This window comes from Asterias amurensis, chromosome 6, assembly GCF_032118995.1.
Source record: "Asterias amurensis chromosome 6, ASM3211899v1".
Classification (NCBI taxonomy): Eukaryota; Metazoa; Echinodermata; class Asteroidea; order Forcipulatida; family Asteriidae; genus Asterias; species Asterias amurensis.
In genome coordinates, this window is record NC_092653.1 from 19,357,165 (window position 1) to 19,377,655 (window position 20,491).

Here is a 20,491-nt window from a genome sequence, read left to right on the forward strand (position 1 = left end):
TCAGCGAAGCTGCCTAGAATGTCATGATGGGTGACGTTCCACGTGATGACTGCCTCTACGATCTCAATTGTCTTATTAGCGATGAACTCTCGTAGTCTCTCAGCAAGCGTTAACTGTGTTGTGTTTACATCGGTGGGTGTGGTCATGTTCACAGTGATAGGTGTGGTCATGTTTACAGCGGGTGTGGTAGTCTCCGTTTCGTTCGAGGTGGAGTTCTTGTAGAATGCGTGAAGTGCCCATGCAAGTCGTAGACTAGCCTCCATAAACAACAGAGATGTCTTAGATGGCAAAACGGAACCGAATGGACACATTGTGCTGGATTTCCCACCAATGATGGTTGTATTCCACTCGAAGACTCCTACTGGAGAAATAATATGAACAAAATAATATGAACAAAAATAACAATCATACCGCGACCCTTTTGCTTTGGAAAAGGAGTGTTGTGGCCGAGCAGTCTAGCTCAATGAAATTCAGTTCTGATTATTGTATTGTCATCCCAGTTTGGGTTCGAATCCCCGTTATGACGTCCATGAGCAAGCATAATTGCCTCTCTTAAACCCGGGCATATAAAAGGTGACTTGGTTATGGGTTAGCAATTCAGTGCTGTTGAACAGCTTATGCTCCCCAGTGAGTTGAGATAGTTTGAGGAATGGTAGTTATATGCCGGATGAACAAAGATACCTTCGCAACGTGCCTTGATCTAGATAGGCGTATATTAATGATACGAACACAATATATATTAAAGGTGAATCATGTGTTGTCGTGCAGCGTTGGTTCATGAAACAACTAAAAATGTAAAGATGTATAATTTTATAGGCCCACATTACTGTAGTCTCATATTGAAGGCAGTAGTGATTCAAGTGACTTCGTCATTCTTACCCGATGTTGTATTGATGACGTCATCGACGCACGAGTTCTGCAGCAGCCAATCATTAACAGCCTTTTGGATGAGCTCGGTATGTTTGATGACAGACGCATTGATGGCAGCCGCGATGCAGTCATCTAGATTAGCTGGTTGCCACTCTGCGATCTAAAGATGAAAATACACGGAGCAGGCCACACCATCAGTTAACACAAAACTGATCCCCCTTTCCAAGTTGTATCGTACACTTACGTGTCATTCCTGGCTGCACAGTTGCACTAGTTTCTGACTGAAAAAATAAGGGCTGTACTAGCTCAGTTGGTAGAGCACTGGCACGTTAATCCAGAGGACGTTGGTTCAAATTCAGCTCGAGTAAATTTGTCTTTGTTCAACCAAAAGTTAATAAAAATGTTCACCGTCAGATTCCTTGTGGTTTAATTTGTTATTAAACAAACATTTAAGAAATGGGATTCAATTTTGTTTTAATATACTACGGCAGCCAATGAAACTTACCTGTTTACTGTCCACTGTGACGCCCTGGCACCATCTGGTAGCCCTAACGCTACCAGTTACCTCATGTAGGTTTGCCGGGCACTTTGCGGTAGCCGTGGTGTTCACATTAACGTTGTACCACCTCGTATCGTAGCTGGTGTCATAGGGGCACTGTGGTGGTGGAGGGGGAGCCTTATCATATGGCCAGTGGTGTTCACATTCCCCATAGTCCGGCTTATCCCATATAGCCATAGTGTATTCCTTGGAGATAGTGAACGTTATGGTCTTGCAGTGCCTTCGGGCGTGTCCCTTCGACAGGAGGCAGCGCTGGGAGGCTGTTGTCCCGGTACGAGTCCAGGTCCAGAGGAGACCTCCACGGATATTGGGCAAACAGTGCAGATCTGTCTCTGTTGTGTTTAGTTCATTTGCTTGTGTAGTGTCCGCTAAGAGATTATTACAGGATGTCTTCTTTTTTTTAAACGTTAAACTATTCTGTAGCTGTCGTGTTTGAAGGAATGATTGAATGCTTTGTGCAGAAGGAACATTTTATTTCGTATAATTATTTTTCATTCATTCATTCAAAATTCAAACCTTCTGGGATATTCATTCATCCAACTGCTCAGACCAAATTTAATCAGGAGTTCGGTATTACGAAGGATGAATGGAAAAACATTTATTACCTGCCCTATCGGTGTAGTATGGAAGTCAGTACGAGAATTGTTCAATATAAAATTAATATGGATTGTTTAATGACTGATGTTAGATTATCTAAGATGAAAATCATTACTAGTGATGCTTGCTCCTTTTGCTCTTAGTTTCCAGAGACAATGAAACATTTATTTTGTATTGTAAATATACGCAGCCTATTTGTAAACAGTTTGAGAATTGGCGGAAAGGTTTGTCGCAAGAGGAAATTACTTTAAATTTTAAATCCATTCTGTTTGGTCAAAACACTGACCAACCAGATGTTTTATTTAACCTTTGCATTTTATTTACAAAGAAGATGATTTTCAGAAGCAGGTTTAATCAACAAAGGCCTAACTTTCATTCTGTTGTTAATTTAGTAAAATTTAACTTTGAATTAGAACGAAAGATTGCGACTAGCTCAAACACTATGCATAATTAATTACGGTTATAATTAATTTATCATTGTTTCTTGATAAGGTTTTTTTTATATGTTTTGTCCTCTTTTTGGGGTTTGTGTGTTCGTGAGTTGTTGTGAGTGCATATTATGTATGAAATTTAAAAAAAAAAAGTGCTTGCACTTAAAAAAAAAAAACAATAAACAAAGCTTTTTAATGAGGCAGAGACAAATAAATAAATAGAGTTTGGGGCATCATCTGGAAGCCGAGGCTTAATTATGTAGGGATGCAGACATTATCACGCATATTCTGTATTATTAGTGAATGAGATAATTTTATACCTCTTTCAAATGTCCACAATATCTGATGTGTTTGGACCCAAGTCCACCGTTGTTGTAATATAAAAGACTTTCAAAGTTTGAATTATAAATTCCAAAGTTTGATGGGACATGGGACTCGTTTGTACGACGTTGTGATGGACAATTCTATAGAATTTAGAGTTCCACCTCTTTCAGAACTTAGTTTAATTAACCCTTTGCCTTATTAATATTACACATGAGTTTGAGTCATTAGAAAGAGAAAATTCAGCTCTTGAGTTATATTTCTTGTGGTATATTTTGTAACGTTTGCTATTTAATTGTATATTTGGGCGTTTCCAAGATGGCAGACGCCATAAAGGTTGTGGCGGGAACCTGCCAGAGGAAATATTGTTTTATAATATTTGTATCTCTATTGCCATTCAACTGCAATCGTTATAAAGTCATTACCGGTATACACTTTTGGAACAGAAAAAAAAAGTTCACAGGTTTACAAATAACTTACAGGGTTTACAGAAGGTAATGGTGAAAGACTTCTCTTGAAATATTATTCCATGAAATGCTTTACTTTTTGAGAAAACATTTAAACAATTATCAATTCTCGATATCGATAATTACGGATTTATTTTAAACACATGTCAAGACACGGCGAAACATGCGGAAACAAGGGTGGGTTTTCCCGTTATTTTCTCCCGACTCCGATGACCGATTGAGCCTAAATTTTACCAGGTTTGTTATTTTATATATAAGTTCAGATACACGAAGTGTGGGCCTTTGGACATTACTGTCTACCTAAAGTGTCTAATGGCTTTAATAATCGCTTCGACAATGATATACCTTTTCTATCGATGTGTCTTTTTCTAATTGTGTAATCCCGGGGCCGAGAGAGACCCGCCACGTTTGTGCATTTATTGAATGTCTTATTCTTTGAATAACTCATAGACATAAGCACTGTATATTTTAACGTTTATTTTATTGCAATGTTGTTTTTGCTCATTAATATTATTTGATTCAACTCTTTGGTGTGGGGAGAAACGCATCTGACAACTGCATGTTATTTCTCCGACAGATTGCTACAGAATAAAGCCTTGAGGCATGAGATCTAGATCCGGTTTCCACATTAATACTTTCTTTACCGGTCACATGTCTAAATAGAGAAGTTCCTATATTGACACGTTTGGTAATTGTCAAAGACCAGTGTTCTAACTTGTTGTATCCCAACAAATGCATAAAATACCAAATATGTGCAATTTGGGCTCAATCGGTTATCGAATAGCAAGAATATGATGAAAGAGAAAACACCCTTAATTGGACAGATTTGTGAGCTTTCAGATGCCTTAAAAGGTCTCAGGCACAAGTATGTTATTTGAGTGTGAGAAATAACCTCTGTTTTCTCAAAAACTGTGTTACTTCAGAGGGAGTCGTTTCTCACAATATTTTATTTTATCAACAGCTCTCCGTTGCTCATGACTACCAAGTCAGTTTTTATGATAACATACTCTATTTTAAGTAATTACCAATTATTTCTAGTGCCTTTAAAGTTCAAATAAATAATTTTCCAAGAAATACGAAATCCATTCTACATACCATTTGGCGTTTCCTGAGTGCAATCCGTCGACTCATCACTGTTCTCCTTATAATTGTCATTATCTGTCTTACTCAAAGTTCCTATCTTCTTAGACGCATCATCTTGGACGCAGTAGCAGAGTCTCCCAACCAGAAGAAGCACCGAGAGAAGTCTCCAGAACCCCATTGTCTACAATCGATGTTTTTTCTCGTCGTTGAAACTGATTATACAGGAAAGTGAATATCTACTCCCATTGACGAGACAAAAACTGGCCCACAGGTGATTAAAACAAATACATTGCGAAGTGCTGAGTTTGATTTTAAGATGTGATAATGATTCTAATCACTGTGGCATTACTTAAACATCTCAAGATGAATGTTTGTGTTTTGCAAAACCTATTCTAGCTGGTCATCTAGGTTCCAAGTCAAAGAAGTTCACAAATTGCGAACTCATGACAGAGAAGGCCTATGTGATAATAAGCTGTCGTTCTATATCAGGATTGACTATCATACAAAATGTCTAACAGTTTTTGTCTGAATCGGTTTTTATTGTCCACAGTACATGATCTAAACTACATCTTCAGAAGACCACATTAAGACACGTCCCACTGACAAGTACAACTTGCAACCACACCGCTGGCCTCTTTATCAATAGAATATTGCGAGGGAAAAGTAGTTCCTGTCTAACGACAAATATCCGTCCGCAAAAGTTTGTTCCTTTCTTTAGCCTGCGTAATAGTAACTTCATTTTCAAACGGCATTTTGCTGTGCGAAGTATACATCCCATTGCCATTGATTGATGCGTACACGATATCTGTGTATCTGCAATACTGACAGCGCTGTCGCCAACCAACCGGATCTCTAGTCTCAAATGCCAGCATTGCTGTAATTAAATACATATTCTATTCAGTAAAACACCGCTTTATTTACGGCTATTTAAGACGTCAGTTCAGTATCTGTTTGGCTTTCATTTAGGGGATGCAAATTTTACTAAGGAAACGTCCTCTTTATGGTGGTTTCGTGACGGCAAGAGACAAGATTAATAACCGGTTCATGTTCGTAGTATCTTGGAGACATGGCCATTCCGTGAAGCAAACCCAATACAGACGGCTGTTTGCGGGGTGGTTGAAACGTTAAACGCGGCGGACGAAGAAAAGAACACGGGCAAGTTATGACTCAACTGAGTTTAGCTTCATGATACCTAACACAATTTTACCAGGAAGCTGTTTAGGCATCGTTAAGGATGATCCCAAAAGACGTTCACTACACTCAAACCCCTTTGAAATAAGACTGTTACGTCTTTTTAATGTCTTGGATTATTTCTTGGTCTCCGTTTGGGCGCTACCCCTCTTTCCCGCCTCATAAATCCCGAGCGTTACGGTAACTTAAGATCAACTGTCAGACAAAAATCCAATGTATATTTATAGAACGGTGCAAATGAACCATCAATTTGTTTTCACGATGTCGGTGTGGTCTTTCATGTCGAGTTAGTAGTGGCATGTTTATGACATCAGCTGGTACAACATGTCTCTGTTCTCATACTCACTATTTGGAAACAACTATGCCATCATTTATCTCCATTGCTCAAACAACAAAGATCAGACGAATTAAAACTTATGAATACTATCTCTCTTATGATTCTAATGGATTTATTGCATCGGCAGAATTTCACTGAAAGACCACACAATGTAGAACTGTTAGTTTTACTCCGAAAAGAAAATGATGACGGGATGATGTTAAAAAATGAACAAAACAAACTTAATATCAAACACAATTTCCCGTATTACGCCAAGCAGTGCTCGAAACACGTCACCTGGAAATATTTTTTCTTCTTCAAACATTGGAGTATATGTTTCTGAACAATAAAATAGTTTTTTGAGAATTGTATTATTCTATTAACGATTATACATATTAACGATTTATATGTTTAAAAAGATAAATAAAGTTGTGTGGACTGGAGGTGACTCCGCCTACCCCTTTTGTGACGTCAATCGAGGCAGACGTTGCCTCGATCGAACATCAAACAAACGTACGTGCAAGTACATTGAAGTCCTAGTCGTGCGTTTGTAAGTTTCGAAAAAGTTTTTTTCTTGCATTTATCCGGCAATGTCGAAATCTAAATTTGAAATAAATTTAATCAGGCGATGGGAAGAATTAACAATTTTTTTAACGTTGTAAGAGTGCGGTATCGGCTTGCACTGTAGGGCAATGTTATATGGGTTTTAAAGCAAAATTCCAAACAGTTGCTGTGAGTGTAAGCACTTGGTTTAATCAACCACATACATAAATTGACAAACCTGTAGAAGGTTGAGATCGATCGGCCATCTGGGTCACGAGAAAATGGTGAAAAGCCGATTACACATTATTTTGTGCATGACATCGATTTAAAAAAAATGAACTAAACGCTCAGTGAGTGGCAAACTATTATTTATCATCAAATATGACATTTTCGGGAAGAAATAATTCAAGGGATATTTTCTACTATCATCATCATTAGACCGTTTAAGATTTGTGCGTTCTCCTGCTGGTCGCACAATGAAGAAATAATCTCCTGAATGTATAAAGCTTCAATTCTGAAGTCTGCTCTGATTTGTGTAGGCTACTTCTAAACCTAAACCTCAAACTAAAATTAGTTCAGGATAGGAATGTTATTAAGACACCTAAGAAGCAACTTTGTCATTTATAAACATTTATGTTGAATACACTTGACAAAATTAAAACGATTTGTTATGGCCTTATCTATTATTTGCTGTTCTTTTTTCTAAAATGTACTCTCTTTTTTTCATAAGAAATATGGTGAGGTTGTGTCGAGTTGTTGATGTGTAGATAATTTCGTTGCCCCTATTCCACTTCAAATTGCATTAATCATTACCAATGTATGCAATTAGTCATTGGAATACTGAGGACGTTCTTCCTAGGTTGACTTTACATCCTGTAAAACACACATCATCACGTCAAATACTGTATACACAGGTGGTTTAAATCGCAGGTGGATTTACAAATGACTGAAGTTAATACGTTTTTGACAACCAAACCAGTGAAATTAATCACATTCATGTTATCACACTATCGCGACCACATGTTTAGTTTGAGATTGTGTGCTCATGCAGCTTATTTCGATTGGGGCACGCTTCTGGAGTTATTGTAAATGAAGACAATGTTTCTCTTTGGTTATATTGCACATTATTTTAATTGTTTGTAACATTACTAATAAACACATTTGACAATTGATTTTTTTTATTAGTATCATTTACACTTCTAAAAAAGCAACTAAATCGAGTGCAAACTCCAGCTGCCACATTTAACTCTGAAAAATATCCATACAAAATACCCAGCTCTACTCCGCTCTTTGTTCACATGACTCGCTGAACCAAGATGACCCACAGCTCTGGGCTACAGGATTAAGACGTTCAAATTATCCAAGATCAAAGGGTAATCCCAGCTTTTGTACTGGAAGCAGGACATTATACATTTTAGATAATGTGGTTTTGATTTATTTGATTTTGGTTTTATCCTTACACTGATGCCTGAGAAGCACTCAGTGCTTACAGAGTCCTGCAGAAAAATACATCCCATGCAACTCAAGATGGATTCGAACCAACAGCCCTCGCATTCTAGAGTAGATGTCTGAACTGATATTCAATGTTATTCAAAGGTCCTCCCATCGTTCAATGAATGAAGACAGGGTACCATGCAATTGTAATGCTTGCTAAGTAGGGCTGTTGACTCTGATAACAAAGTCCTAATATATGATGAAGAGAGCACCAGTCTAATCAAACTCAACCAACGTTACCCAGTGGAAAATAATCATTCTTCAACTTTAGGCTTTGTAATTATCACAGTTTTAGCAAAGCATTGGTTTAGCTGGTTCAAACCAACTTGATGGATTCAGTGCCAAATCTTCAACTGAATCAATCCACAATGCCTTGAATCATAAGGAGGCCATAGCCTACATGTATGTTGCCCTGGTCTTGGCCTTGTTGGTGCCCAATCAAAAGTTTCCAACATACTTTCCAGTGCAAGTGCCCTTTGCAAAATGTAATGGCCTTGCCCTCTCAAAGGTGAAGTTCCACAGACGGTCAAGATCCGCATGCAAACATCAGGCACCAACCTTGCGCCCAGCACCTTGTAAAACATTACAAGGTGCTATAAAAAGATTAGGTCTCACAATTAAAAGGTAGTCCCACATCTTGCAGGAAATACAGGCGCGTCACTGAGTGGCGTATATGCACGCTGTATAAGAGGCCACTATTATTATAAAACCACCTTCCTGAGGTCTGCATAAATGTCCAACCCTATGAGGGGTTTTAGTTCAGTCATTGCCGGCCATTGTGTTCATTTCACTGGTTGACAACTTGTGGCATCATCGGTGCAGGAAGGTTCAGTGATGTACTTGAGATCTCTGTATCCAGTCCGGCTGGTACCTTGCAACGTTTGATGATCAATGGTTTGTTCTTCAACACATCGTCAACCTTAAACAAACACAGAATATTGTTTTGGGTAATTTCATACAAGACAACATATTTCTGCGAGTTTACCCACCATTTGAAACCATTCGACTGCATGGGTTGGGTATGGTACCACTGTATGCCAAGAACTACCTGTGTCCATTAGTTGATAGATGAACTCAGCACATGATTTTACTGTGCAGACTGGCATCCCTAAACTACCAGTTAAAACCAAATTGGACGATATTGATTGGTTTTGTATTGTAAAGCAATCAACACCTTGTATCATATTGCAGGCTGGCATAGTTTATCTACATGTACTTATCTTCAAGTTGGCAGAATGGAGTGGAGATAAAAACCTATATTGCACGGCTAATATCAATGCCATGCGTCTTGTGTGTTCTATGTCACGCGCCAAGTTTGCTTGGAGATAAATACGTTCGGCCTCGTTGGATATGGGACGCAGAAGCGCTTTATTTTTCTGTACTCCACTCGTGCTTGTGTGATAACTTATAATGTAACGGTACCTACATGATGATATTGAATGGTCAGAGTCAGAAAAGGGTTGACTGTGAACGGTGTAGATGCATTCACAACTTGATATCATATTGCAGGCTGACACAATTCATCTATCAAATCTCTCAGACGGAGAGTTGATTGCAAATTGTGTCAATTCCTTCAGCATATGATACCGTGCTGCAAACTGGCACAATTTAAATGGTGATCACCCCACCCCCCTTATGATATTGAATGGTTGGGCAGTAGCAGGGCTTACAATTATAAGATCTTATTTCTTTGTAGTCCTCAACTTTAATCAGGCATGCAACTCTTCAGCCGAAACACAGAAAATTACAACAAGCTCATATGTCAGACTGAAGCTGGCTACGTATTGGGCCCTTACAGCGTCTGGTTCCCGCACCATCCCCTTATACAAAAATCAATAAAAACACTATGGAGCCAGATCGTCCACAAAAAACCAGTAGAAAGTATGCTGTACAAGAAGAACTTGTGTCTGTGTCTGTACTGTGTAATGCTTTTGAATGCGTTTCTTTTCAACAAGTATTATTTATTTCATGAAGATTTTTGTAAAGGCGGTTTTCGAGTTTATGCATTTTTTGGTCCAGTGATGGAATCCATAATTTTCTTCCAATCTCACCTGGTTAATCACACTATCCCTCCAAGCCGTCATCTCCCGTTGTAACTCCCTGGCATTCTTCATTAGTTGATCCTGTTTACCTCGTAGCTCTTCTAGCGATGCTAGATTGGCATACATGAGCTTCAATCCATTGCAGATCGGCTGATTGAATTGACTGCCTGGTGGGGTGGCCTTACCACTCATGTAACTGTCGTATTCTTCTTGGGTCAGAGACAGGGACTGAGCATCCAGATTCTCCACAAAACTTATTGCACAGCACTGAATAATAAAATACAACAAATTTACTGAGAGAACCCTGAGCATGGTTCCTCCCTCTACCCAAAAAAAAAACCCTAGACACTAATTTATTAATTTACTATTACAAAATGATTATATAAATACTGCTGTTGTTTGTATTTCAAAACTTATCATGGGAGGCCTACCCTCGAAGCATTGTCTGTTGCATTAAGTTTTATGGTTGAAACAATGATTTCATTTCATCAACCCCAAACACCTTATTATTCCCAGTACATGGCAGAGTGTACTGTCCTCTCAGGGCTAAGTCACACAGGCGGTTTACATGCACCAATGGTGCATAAACGGGTTCAAGATGGTCTAACCCAAAGGTTGTGGATTCGAATCCCACCTGAGTAATTTGCCCAGGTGATTTTCTTTTTCAGAATACTTGGGTAACACTGATTATACAGTGCTAGCACACATCTATGTGTATGGGTAAAAAACAAAATGAATAGTCTTTATCCTTGATGCAAATTTAACATCTATTAAGACTAGTCTAGTCCTACAAAATTATCATCAGGCATTGAATAAAGATTGGAGATGGGTAGAGAGCCATTCTCAATCAGAGCACTGCTTTAATGTGCAAAGCAATAGTGTCTGACACAATCACACACTGGATACAGACAGGGGACTGGTACCACTCTTAACATACAGGAGTACACAGGGGGGGATTTTGTTATTAGTTATCCACTTCCTGGGAAAACAAACTGTCCCGAGCAAACCATTTCTAGATAATGAGAGACATGTTTATGTCTGGAAAGACCTACTTACCACATTAGTGAAGTAGTATCCTGCCTCGCCTTGCATTAGCCGGGATGGATTAGCGAATCTAGTGATGTACTGTATGTTAGAGTGAAGCTGAGGTGGATTTGCCTTTAACACCATGTAAATAACAGCAGGCAGGTAGTCATCTGCACTCGCTGGAGCCTCTTGGGACAGATTGATGATCTTGAAAATATTCTGGCTACAGCGAACGATACACGCAAGTTTGTCAATCGGCGCTCGTCGAGAATTAACCTCAATGAGATCTTCAAATAATCCACAGAAAATGGAAAAAAATCATGAGCTACAGAGCCTAACCGAAAAATAAAATAATAAGCACCTCTTTTATCAGTAGTGGTTAATCACACTTGATTGTTGACTCATACCACAGGAATGAAGAGCTATGTTTGAATTATAAGACACATATATTATACAATGTAGATTAGCACCTTGTAAGCGTTTACAAGGTACAAAGAGCAACATGCAGCTGACCATCATGACCATAGCAAGAAACACAAAGCTGACCATCATGACCATGGCAAGAAACACAAAGCTGACCATCATGACCATGGCAGGAAACACAAAGCTGACCATCATGACCATGGCAAGAAACACAAAGCTGACCATCATGACCATAGCAAGAAACACAAAGCTGACCATCATAACCATGGCAGGAAACACAAAGCTGACCATCATGACCATAGCAGGAAACACAAAGCTGACCATCATGACCATGGCAGGAAACACAAAGCTGACCATCATGACCATGGCAGGAAACACAAAGCTGACCATCATGACCATGGCAGGAAACACAAAGCTGACCATCATGACCATGGCAAGAAACACAAAGCTGACCATCATAACCATGGCAAGAAACACAAAGCTGACCATCATGACCATAGCAGGAAACACAAAGCTGACCATCATGACCATGGCAAGAAACACAAAGCTGACCATCATGACCATAGCAAGAAACACAAAGCTGACCATCATGACCATGGCAGGAAACACAAAGCTGACCATCATGACCATGGCAAGAAACACAAAGCTGACCATCATGACCATAGCAAGAAACACAAAGCTGACCATCATGACCATAGCAGGAAACACAAAGCTGACCATCATGACCATGGCAAGAAACACAAAGCTGACCATCATAACCATGGCAAGAAACACAAAGCTGACCATCATGACCATAGCAGGAAACACAAAGCTGACCATCATGACCATGGCAAGAAACACAAAGCTGACCATCATGACCATAGCAAGAAACACAAAGCTGACCATCATGACCATGGCAAGAAACACAAAGCTGACCATAATGACCATAGCAAGAAACACAAAGCTGACCATCATGACCATAGCAAGAAACACAAAGCTGACCATCATGACCATGGCAGGAAACACAAAGCTGACCATCATGACCATGGCAGGAAACACAAAGCTGACCATCATGACCATGGCAGGAAACACAAAGCTGACCATCATGACCATAGCAAGAAACACAAAGCTGACCATCATCACTATGGCAGGAAACACAAAGGCCACCTCCATTTCTTAGACATTAGTGTAGTGTGTTCTTGTTGTGCATTATAAAACACACATGATATTTGGTGTAGCGTTCCATCCGAAGGACAAAGCAGCTATGGCAAGATATTATGTGCGTTTGATTAGCTTCCCTGGGTCGACCGCGCGGTGCTCACTCAGGTGAGCCCCTGACAAATGCTAACCGAACATTCACACTCGCCCTCTCTAGGTAACGACATACACCTCGTATTACCCCCAAGTGACCTGTTCCACAAGCACGGCACTGGGGGCTGACCCTGGTGAGCCCTTGGAATGAAGTCAAAGCTATTTGAATGTACTCGGGGCAGATCGGGAGCGATCCAGGGGAGCTGATCAAACACACCCATAAGTGTCTTGCTGGAGGAAACAAGTGCCATGACCAGGAATCGAACCCACACACTGATAACACCAGAAGTTCAGTTCAGTGTACCAGACCATTCTGCTATAACACTACCACAATTGATACTTGGCATTATTATTTGCAACAATTATTACTTATTACATAATAACTCTGGTTGTAAAGCCAAGGGTTCTCAATAATGCTGGGAGAATAGTGAAATTTTGATATTCGGATACCGCTGGCCAACTATCCGAAATTAACCGAATATTTGAATAGTTTTTGTCCCCGCTAGAGGGCACTATTAAAAAAAATTACAAATATTTTTTATTGCCGCAAGAGGGCGCTGTTCGCTTGTGAATGAGATCGTTTGGGCGGATTGATATTAGTTTTAGACAGTGTCACTCGGTTCATTCATAAAAATAAACGGATCTAATTTAAAGATGGTGATTTGCTTTTTCTTTTGATTGTGATTGACTCTACGTGAAGGAAAACTTTTGTAATCTTTGAACAAATTACGTCAGAAATGTCATTGTTTTAACTCTTCACGGAGGTGATCATAGTTAAATACTTAATTTATGCTGTTTGATGCTGTCTTTATAGAAGTTTCATAAGGATTCAGACAAAACATTCCTATCAGTTGTCGCCCGACGTCCGCTGATATTCGGATATTAAAAGAATATCTGGTTACTTGGATGTAATTACACAACTATCCGGTTTATAAATAGGTATTCACGCCCTATGCGGATATCCGGTTAAAAAAAAAAAGGCATTCGCGGTTACGGATAGGAAAACCTATTTGCCATTAACCAGATATTCGAATAATTCGCCCAGGCCTAGTTCTCAAAAATTAAAAAGATTAATAACTGTGCTAGCTAATAAACCCATGGAGAGAAGACAAGCAAGGTAGTTTCAGTTTAGATGTGAGATGAAAACCAAAGTGAACTTTCCCAGGGAATACCCACGCAATCAGGTAGGAACTGAAAACCCAATCCACATAGTGCCCCAACGGAATTCAAATACTTTCTTGAACCATACACCGCACCACGCCAAAGCGGCTGTGTGTTCTCCATACCTGTCTGAGCTCTTTCAATCAGCTCTCGTACTCTAGGGTTGCCTTCATCAATGACTGCATCCAGCATTGCCGGAGTGATCCATCTTAGTCTCCTGATGCGATTCTGGATGGCTAGATCCTTCTGCTCGTCATCAGTGTACGGGGGGCAGAAAAGCGTCCGGTACAGACGTGTCATGATGATCTTCTCCACATTGTCTAACATACCTTCAAGTTGGTCTTGAGAAGAACCTGAGAAGGGTCAATGGTGACAAAATTTAAGATCAAAAAAATAAATCCCTTCACATTCAGGATGCTCACTTTGCTTGAATGAGGTAATACAGCAATGTCAAAGAAGGCCTACATGTTAATTTCAAAATAATTTTCTTGGGACAGTTGGACAATGTTAGAAAGATATCTGCTGTTTTTATAACCAAAGTGTTCCTTTTTGCATGCTATGGAGTTGGTTGCCTCCAAAAAGCCTGTCAAGAATTGCTTGTGTGACATGACCCTAATATAAGGCACTTACTTTGATTTTGTGTACAAAAATAATGGGAAATTCTTTAAAAAAAGACAGTCAAAACAATGGGAGAACAAAGAAAAGAACTTGGTTTACAAATGTGAGTGTATTCTGGAGGCAGCAGTCAGAGTTATTTAAACTGATAAATATTCTAGAGCTGGAGTCAGGCTTCAGATATGAGGTAGATAGAGCTAAGCAGAGCAGGCTCAGTGGGGTTGCAAGGTTTTTTGTGTTGTTGAGTGGGAAAGTTGATGGTTTAAGCTTTAAGCTTTGAATCTTCATTGTCAATGAACATGATGGCGAGTGAAAACAATGAGTGGAAATAACTCTTCTGGATTGAAAATATATCCTGGTGTAGGAATTTGTGAAAAGTAAATTTATTACTTGCCAATTGTTTTCATTAATACTGACCTTGTATTTATAAAAATTGTATTACTATACGTGCCTTTTGCCACAGGATGCAAAGCGCCAGGTATTTTTACAGCAAGGTGAGTGGGACGAAGTTTGAATTATGAGACCTAATCCTTAGCACTGGGTAATGGTTTACAAGGTACTGTGGGACAATATGCTGCCAGTCCAGCCAGGAACACCGCAGCGAACCCCTTCTCCTTCGATAAGTGCACTGGGTTATTTTACATGTGTTTACACAACACATGGGACCAACAACTTTACGTCCCATCCGAAGGACAAAGCAATGGTTAAGTGTCTTGCTTAGGGGCACAAGTGTCACCGCTGGGGATTCGAACCCACACTCTGCTGATCAGAAACACCAGAGTTTGGATTCGGTGCTCTTAACCGCTCAGCCACGACACTTCCATACATGCACTACAAATCCTAGTGAATAACACCTGTGACTTACTTTCCCATCCACAGGACAAAGCGATCACAGTAAAATATCTTGCTCAAGTGCCATGGCCGGCACTCGAACCCACACTCAACTGATCAGAAACACCAGAGCTAGAGTCCGGTGCTCTTAACTGCTCGGCCGCAAAGGAACACTGAAAGTGCCTTGACTTGCTTGAGGACAATGCAGTTTTGGATGTGGGAGGAAAACCCACTCAATCAGGTAGGGACTGAAAACCCAATTCACATACATGTACAAGTTTTAAAAATGGACACTGTTATTAATGAAAATCTTAAGATGAACAAAGCTGGCTGGTTAATGAAACAACATGGCACCTGGACATGGAAAAAACATCCTGGTAAACCCTACCATTGGGTTAGGGCCAAACCTTGAATGCCCATGCCATCCTTGAAGACTGAGCAAAGATGTGTGGATTGCTTGAAGAAGTCGGCAAGAAGAATGCCACTTTTTTAAAGCAGATTGAAGCTGATGTCGTGGCCAACCACAAAAAGGGACTGATATTTACCTCTGGCGAGTTTACCTTTAAACGCTACATGTGTCTTGATTCTTTCTCCAATGGCGGCGTAGAAGTCCTGCACTAGCTCCGACTGCTCCTCAATGTTAAGCTGAGTGGAGCGTTGCACCTTCTCAACAAAGAAACGACACTGCTTGTTCAGGTCTTGGGCAGCAGGGCGGTTCAGCATCTTCAGGAATTCCATAAAGTCACCCATGGCTCTCTGGCTCTCAGAGCTATGCTTTTTCTCAAGGGGTGGGTGCTGGGGTTGAGTTTCTTTATAACAATAGGGATTAAACAAAAGTCTCATGACATGTTTTCACTTGTAATAAAACTTTCCTTAATAGTTTTGCTGAAATTAAATATATTTTTAATCTATTGTCAAACGAATGCTACCATGAAAACTGTAGTAGAAAAAAATATAACAAAATGATGCATTAAGACAGGATTGTGACCAAGAATGTAAAGATCCTCTTGAACCTACCCTTGTTTGGACTTTTTGCAGTTTTGCCAAAGAAGGTTTTCATCGCTTTGCTGCGAGTGGAAGAATGCTGTTTCTTCTTCTCCCCAAACTTATCAAAAGCGAGGGCCTCTGCACCCTGGACTGGAGGAGGTTGCGAGGACTGAGCACGCTCACTGTCAGCAATCCTACAAGAAAGGAAATCACATCAACCATTACAATATCAAGCATTTTTGCATCTACGCAAAATAGCAATGACATTTTGGTTACGTTTTCTCAAATTCTGTCAGATGTTATAAAAAGTACTGGGCATTTTAGGGAAAAGAAAATGAACACCTACTTGCGAGCGAGCAACGCATCGCTCTCAATCTGAGCCTGCCGAGATTTCTGACAGACTTCCCTCCAACACTTGGAGCAGTATCCCTGCCAAGCCACGTTCCCATAGAAACCGCATCCATTCTTGCAGAGGAGTTCTGATTCCTTCATGTGGAAGCCTCGCTTCTTTTTGGAACTCATGGTTGCAGTGCTGGTTTGGTCCACTTCAACGGAAAGACGTCTATGAAGAAGAACACATGTAAAATGTTATGAAAGTTATGATTAGGCCTTAAATCTCATGAATATTCTTGGTTAGTTTCAAGTTTATGCTAACGATAGAGCTCTTTTATGGATTTTTGAGAAGTTTTCTGCCACTCCCTTTTTTTTTGTAACTTTTGTTACGAGATTTGGCTGCCATTTTTTCCTTTTGCTGAGCAAAGTGCTGGGCAATTCATCAAGTACTAGAAAAGACAAATATCTTAAAGGTGATGCCAGGATCTAAGTTACTTGGACTAGAAGTTGGCCATTGGCCTGTGACACATTAATTTGCATTACATATAGATACACTTTCCTTTTTTCAAATGGACAAGTTAAGGGGGGTGTGTGTTACAGCTGGGACTGTCTGATGCCAACCATTCAGAGTGATCAAATATTGAAGACTTTTCCCAATTCTGATTGCACCTTGAACATACACATTATTGACAAAGTAGGGAGACTGCTACATGTAATATACTAGACCACAATACCATAGATAGCTCAGTCAGAAGATAAGACTTACAAATCTCATCAAAATGTTTCTTTTGTGAACCCAAACTTATATTGTATTCCAATTAATTTTAGTCATGTGGCCATTCCTAAGCCCAATCCGATGTATTTCCGCTGACTGAGATCAATAACTCCTATTTCCTTTGTACCACATTCAACTTTCATAGGCTAATGCTTGTCACGCCAATGGTGCGGGTGAAGAAGGAGTTGGTGTACAAATGTACACAGATGAGCTGGTTTGAGGGATCCTGAAGCGAGAGCTGTAACCTGTAGGGGCCTATAGTTATAGATGATAGAGGAGTGAGGTACTGGTCTTCTTCGATATCGACTAGGTTTTGATGAATTTTATACATCAAGGCAAGGCGACTCTGATGACGTCTTTCCTGCAGCAGATGGCCATTTGAAGGATGAAAAATTAGCATGGCTGAAACGCTACTCTCTTTCGGCTGAAGTCACTGGTGACAAGGCGTGCAGAGGTGCGTTGAACCCGTTCGAGCGTTTGGATGTTTCATTGGGTGTGTGGGTCCCATATTGAAGATGCATATTCAACGCAAGGATGTACAAATTTGGAGGCAGCTTCTTTCCGTTTGCGGGTGCAATTAAAGAGGCCCAACTTGTTAGACCACTATACTAGGCTCACAGGGAAGCCGTAAGCCCGGTTCATACTTCCTGCAAATGCGAAGTGCATATTTGGTGACGAAACAACTCGTATGGCTCCTTTTCCCTTTTTGTGATGCAGTGAAGTTCGCTTCTCAGGAAGCATTCTCAGGAAGTAACCGCACTTTACAGTTTCTAGTAGAAGTAGGTAGGAACATGGAGGTAGAATTGACTCAACACTCAAAATTTAAATTACAAATCTGTTTAATAATTAGTTTAATGCAAATAAAGGGTTTGTGTATCACTATCTTACTATCAGACTATTTTTACACAGAAACTTATAAAAATTAACTGGGGGAAGAAAAAGGAGAAGAAAAAGACACAACCACATCCCACCCAGACAAACCACGCCTACTCTACTCCAAGAACAATTTTTATAAATATGGAATGGAGGTTTCGTTCCTCTATTGTCTCCAATTCCTCAGATCAGAGAGGACAGAGGAACGCTATCGTCTCCCATTCCTGGGAGAGGATGGCGGAATGAAACCCCATAGTTCTAGGAGTAGAGAAGTATAGAGTACCACGCCCATGGAGACTACATGTAAGAAACAATACCGATACATACACCGCACATCATCGGCAATGCGTAAAACATGACACCTTGGATGACACCTTTTTTAAGTGTCCGTCTACTCCTAAAACAATTTCGGTTTCGTCCGGCTATCGTCTCCCGTTACAGGAGACGATAGCCGGCCGGACGAAACACCGAGTGTCCGTCGCTATTGTTAAAAACGATCATAAATCTACTCACCTTCCCTTGTTTGTTGTTATTAAAAAAAAATCCCGCGCCAGATATATGTACAGATTGTAATCTTATAAACACTACCTACATTTATGTTCAATTAGTACAATTCCTTTACAATCTTTGCAAGGATTGTGGCCTTTCTCAATCTCAGTTCCTGCCTACGACGACCATAGGTCTATGCTTACGAATCGTAGTACGACGTACGTACACACCCTGCACCCCATCCCAACCAGAATGAAGTGAGCACCAAAATTGAGCCCAACACCAAATTTGGTGGTGAGCACCAAATTGGTTGCCAGCACCAAATTTCAAAAAAACTGTCAACGACCGTCAATGACCGTCGAAGACAGTGCGATGGGATTGTACACGCGTAAGGTGTGGGCAGATACAAAGCCAAGAGTTCCAACTAAATTGGAAAGTATAATTAATTTGTATTTCATAAATCTGTTCCACAAACCCCTCGCTATATCAGATTAGCGTCCCAACTTGTTAAGTCTGCTAATTAGCTCAGCCCAATTAATTTAATAAGGGAAGAATTTTAGAATGTTTGTACTGTATGCACTGTATGCGTAAGGTATGGGCAAATACAAAGCCAGGAGTTCCATCTAAATTGGAGAGCATTATTAATTTTTATTTCATAAATCTGTTCAACATTCCCCTGGCTATATCAAAGTAGCGCCCAAGTGTTTTAGGTGTGCTAATTAGCTCAGCCCAATTAATTTAATACTGTATGCGCTGTATGCATAAGGAAGGGGCAAATAAAAAGGCAAGAGTTCCATCTTAATTGGAAAATATTATTAGTTTTTATTTCATAAATGTGTTCCCTATACTTTTGGCCTAGTCAAATAAGCGCCCCATTGTGTAACGTTTTCTAATGAGCTCAGCGCAATTAATCCAATTAGAGAAGAAATTGCGAATTTCGTACCGTTTATACGCTATATGCCTAATACATCATGCGTAGGGTATAAGCAAAAACTAAACAAACGAATTCCATCTAAGTTGGAAAATATTAATATTATTTATCTCATAAATGTGTTTCACATACCCATGGCTAAATCAGTTTAGTACCTCGACGTGTTACCTTACCTAATTAGCTCAGCCCAATTAATTTAATTAAGAAAATCATTCACGAATTTCTTACTATACGTTGTATGATATACTAAACACACGCGTAAGGTGTGGGCAAATACAAAGCCAAGAGTTCCATCTTAATTGGTAAATATTATTAATTTTTATTTCAAAAATCTATTCTTTATACCTCTAGCTATGGCAGATTAGCGCCCCAACTTGTTGAGTCTGCTAATTAGCTCAGCCCAATTAATTTAATCAAGGCACAATTTACGAATTTTGGTACTTTATACGCTGTTATACAAATATTGACTGCTTCGAGTGCTATGGTTAAAACTATGACTCCCGAAGTGATCCCCGGAGCGTTCTATTTTCCCGAGGCGAAGCCGAGGGAAAATAGAACGCTCCGGGGATCACCGAGTCTTCGAACTAGCGCATGGCAAACCGACGCACTATCACACGGCCGTCGTCTAGCAAAACTAAGACATGTCATGTGACGCGCTCTAAACCAATGAGCAGGCAGAATACTTGCAAGGGGTGTTATAAATATATATATACTAAGATAACAAGCGCAAGGTATGGGCAATTACAAAGACAAGAGTTCCATCTTATTTGGAAAATATTATTAATTTTTATTTTATAAATCTATTCCTAACAACCCTGGCTATATCAGATTAGCGCCCCAGCT

The 20,491-nt window shown here is 39.9% G+C and overlaps 1 protein-coding gene across 3 annotated transcripts; it reads right to left on the reverse strand.

Moving 5' to 3' along the window:
• Window positions 1-6,103: 6,103 nt before the first annotated feature.
• Window positions 6,104-18,950, reverse strand: LOC139938894 (rab5 GDP/GTP exchange factor-like). 3 transcript variants are annotated; one of them, XM_071934545.1, is made up of 8 exons: window positions 18,821-18,950; window positions 16,594-16,809; window positions 16,278-16,441; window positions 15,806-16,069; window positions 13,940-14,167; window positions 10,971-11,227; window positions 9,924-10,181; window positions 6,104-8,791 (listed from the first exon to the last, which is right to left on the reverse strand). In XM_071934545.1, exons 2-8 carry the CDS (start codon window positions 16,767-16,769, stop codon window positions 8,660-8,662), a joined length of 1,479 nt encoding a protein of 492 aa, XP_071790646.1. In that variant the 5' UTR covers window positions 16,770-16,809; window positions 18,821-18,950; the 3' UTR covers window positions 6,104-8,659. The 3 variants fall into 3 exon arrangements, with proteins under 3 accessions (XP_071790646.1, XP_071790647.1, XP_071790645.1); XM_071934546.1 differs by having other exon boundaries at window positions 15,821-16,069; window positions 18,742-18,950; XM_071934544.1 differs by having other exon boundaries at window positions 18,742-18,950.
• Window positions 18,951-20,491: the final 1,541 nt, after the last annotated feature.

Bases quoted from the DNA above. Each gene is read 5' to 3' on its own strand.
- LOC139938894 (XM_071934545.1), bottom strand. From the start codon at position 16,769: ATGAGTTCCAAAAAGAAGCGAGGCTTCCACATGAAGGAATCAGAACTC. The intron at 16,070-16,277 runs GTAGGTTCAAGA...ATTGTTATAAAG, and splicing joins TGCAAAAAGTCCAAACAAGG to AAACTCAACCCCAGCACCCA. The intron at 8,792-9,923 runs GTGAGATTGGAA...TGTTTGTTTAAG, and splicing joins GGGATAGTGTGATTAACCAG to GTTGACGATGTGTTGAAGAA.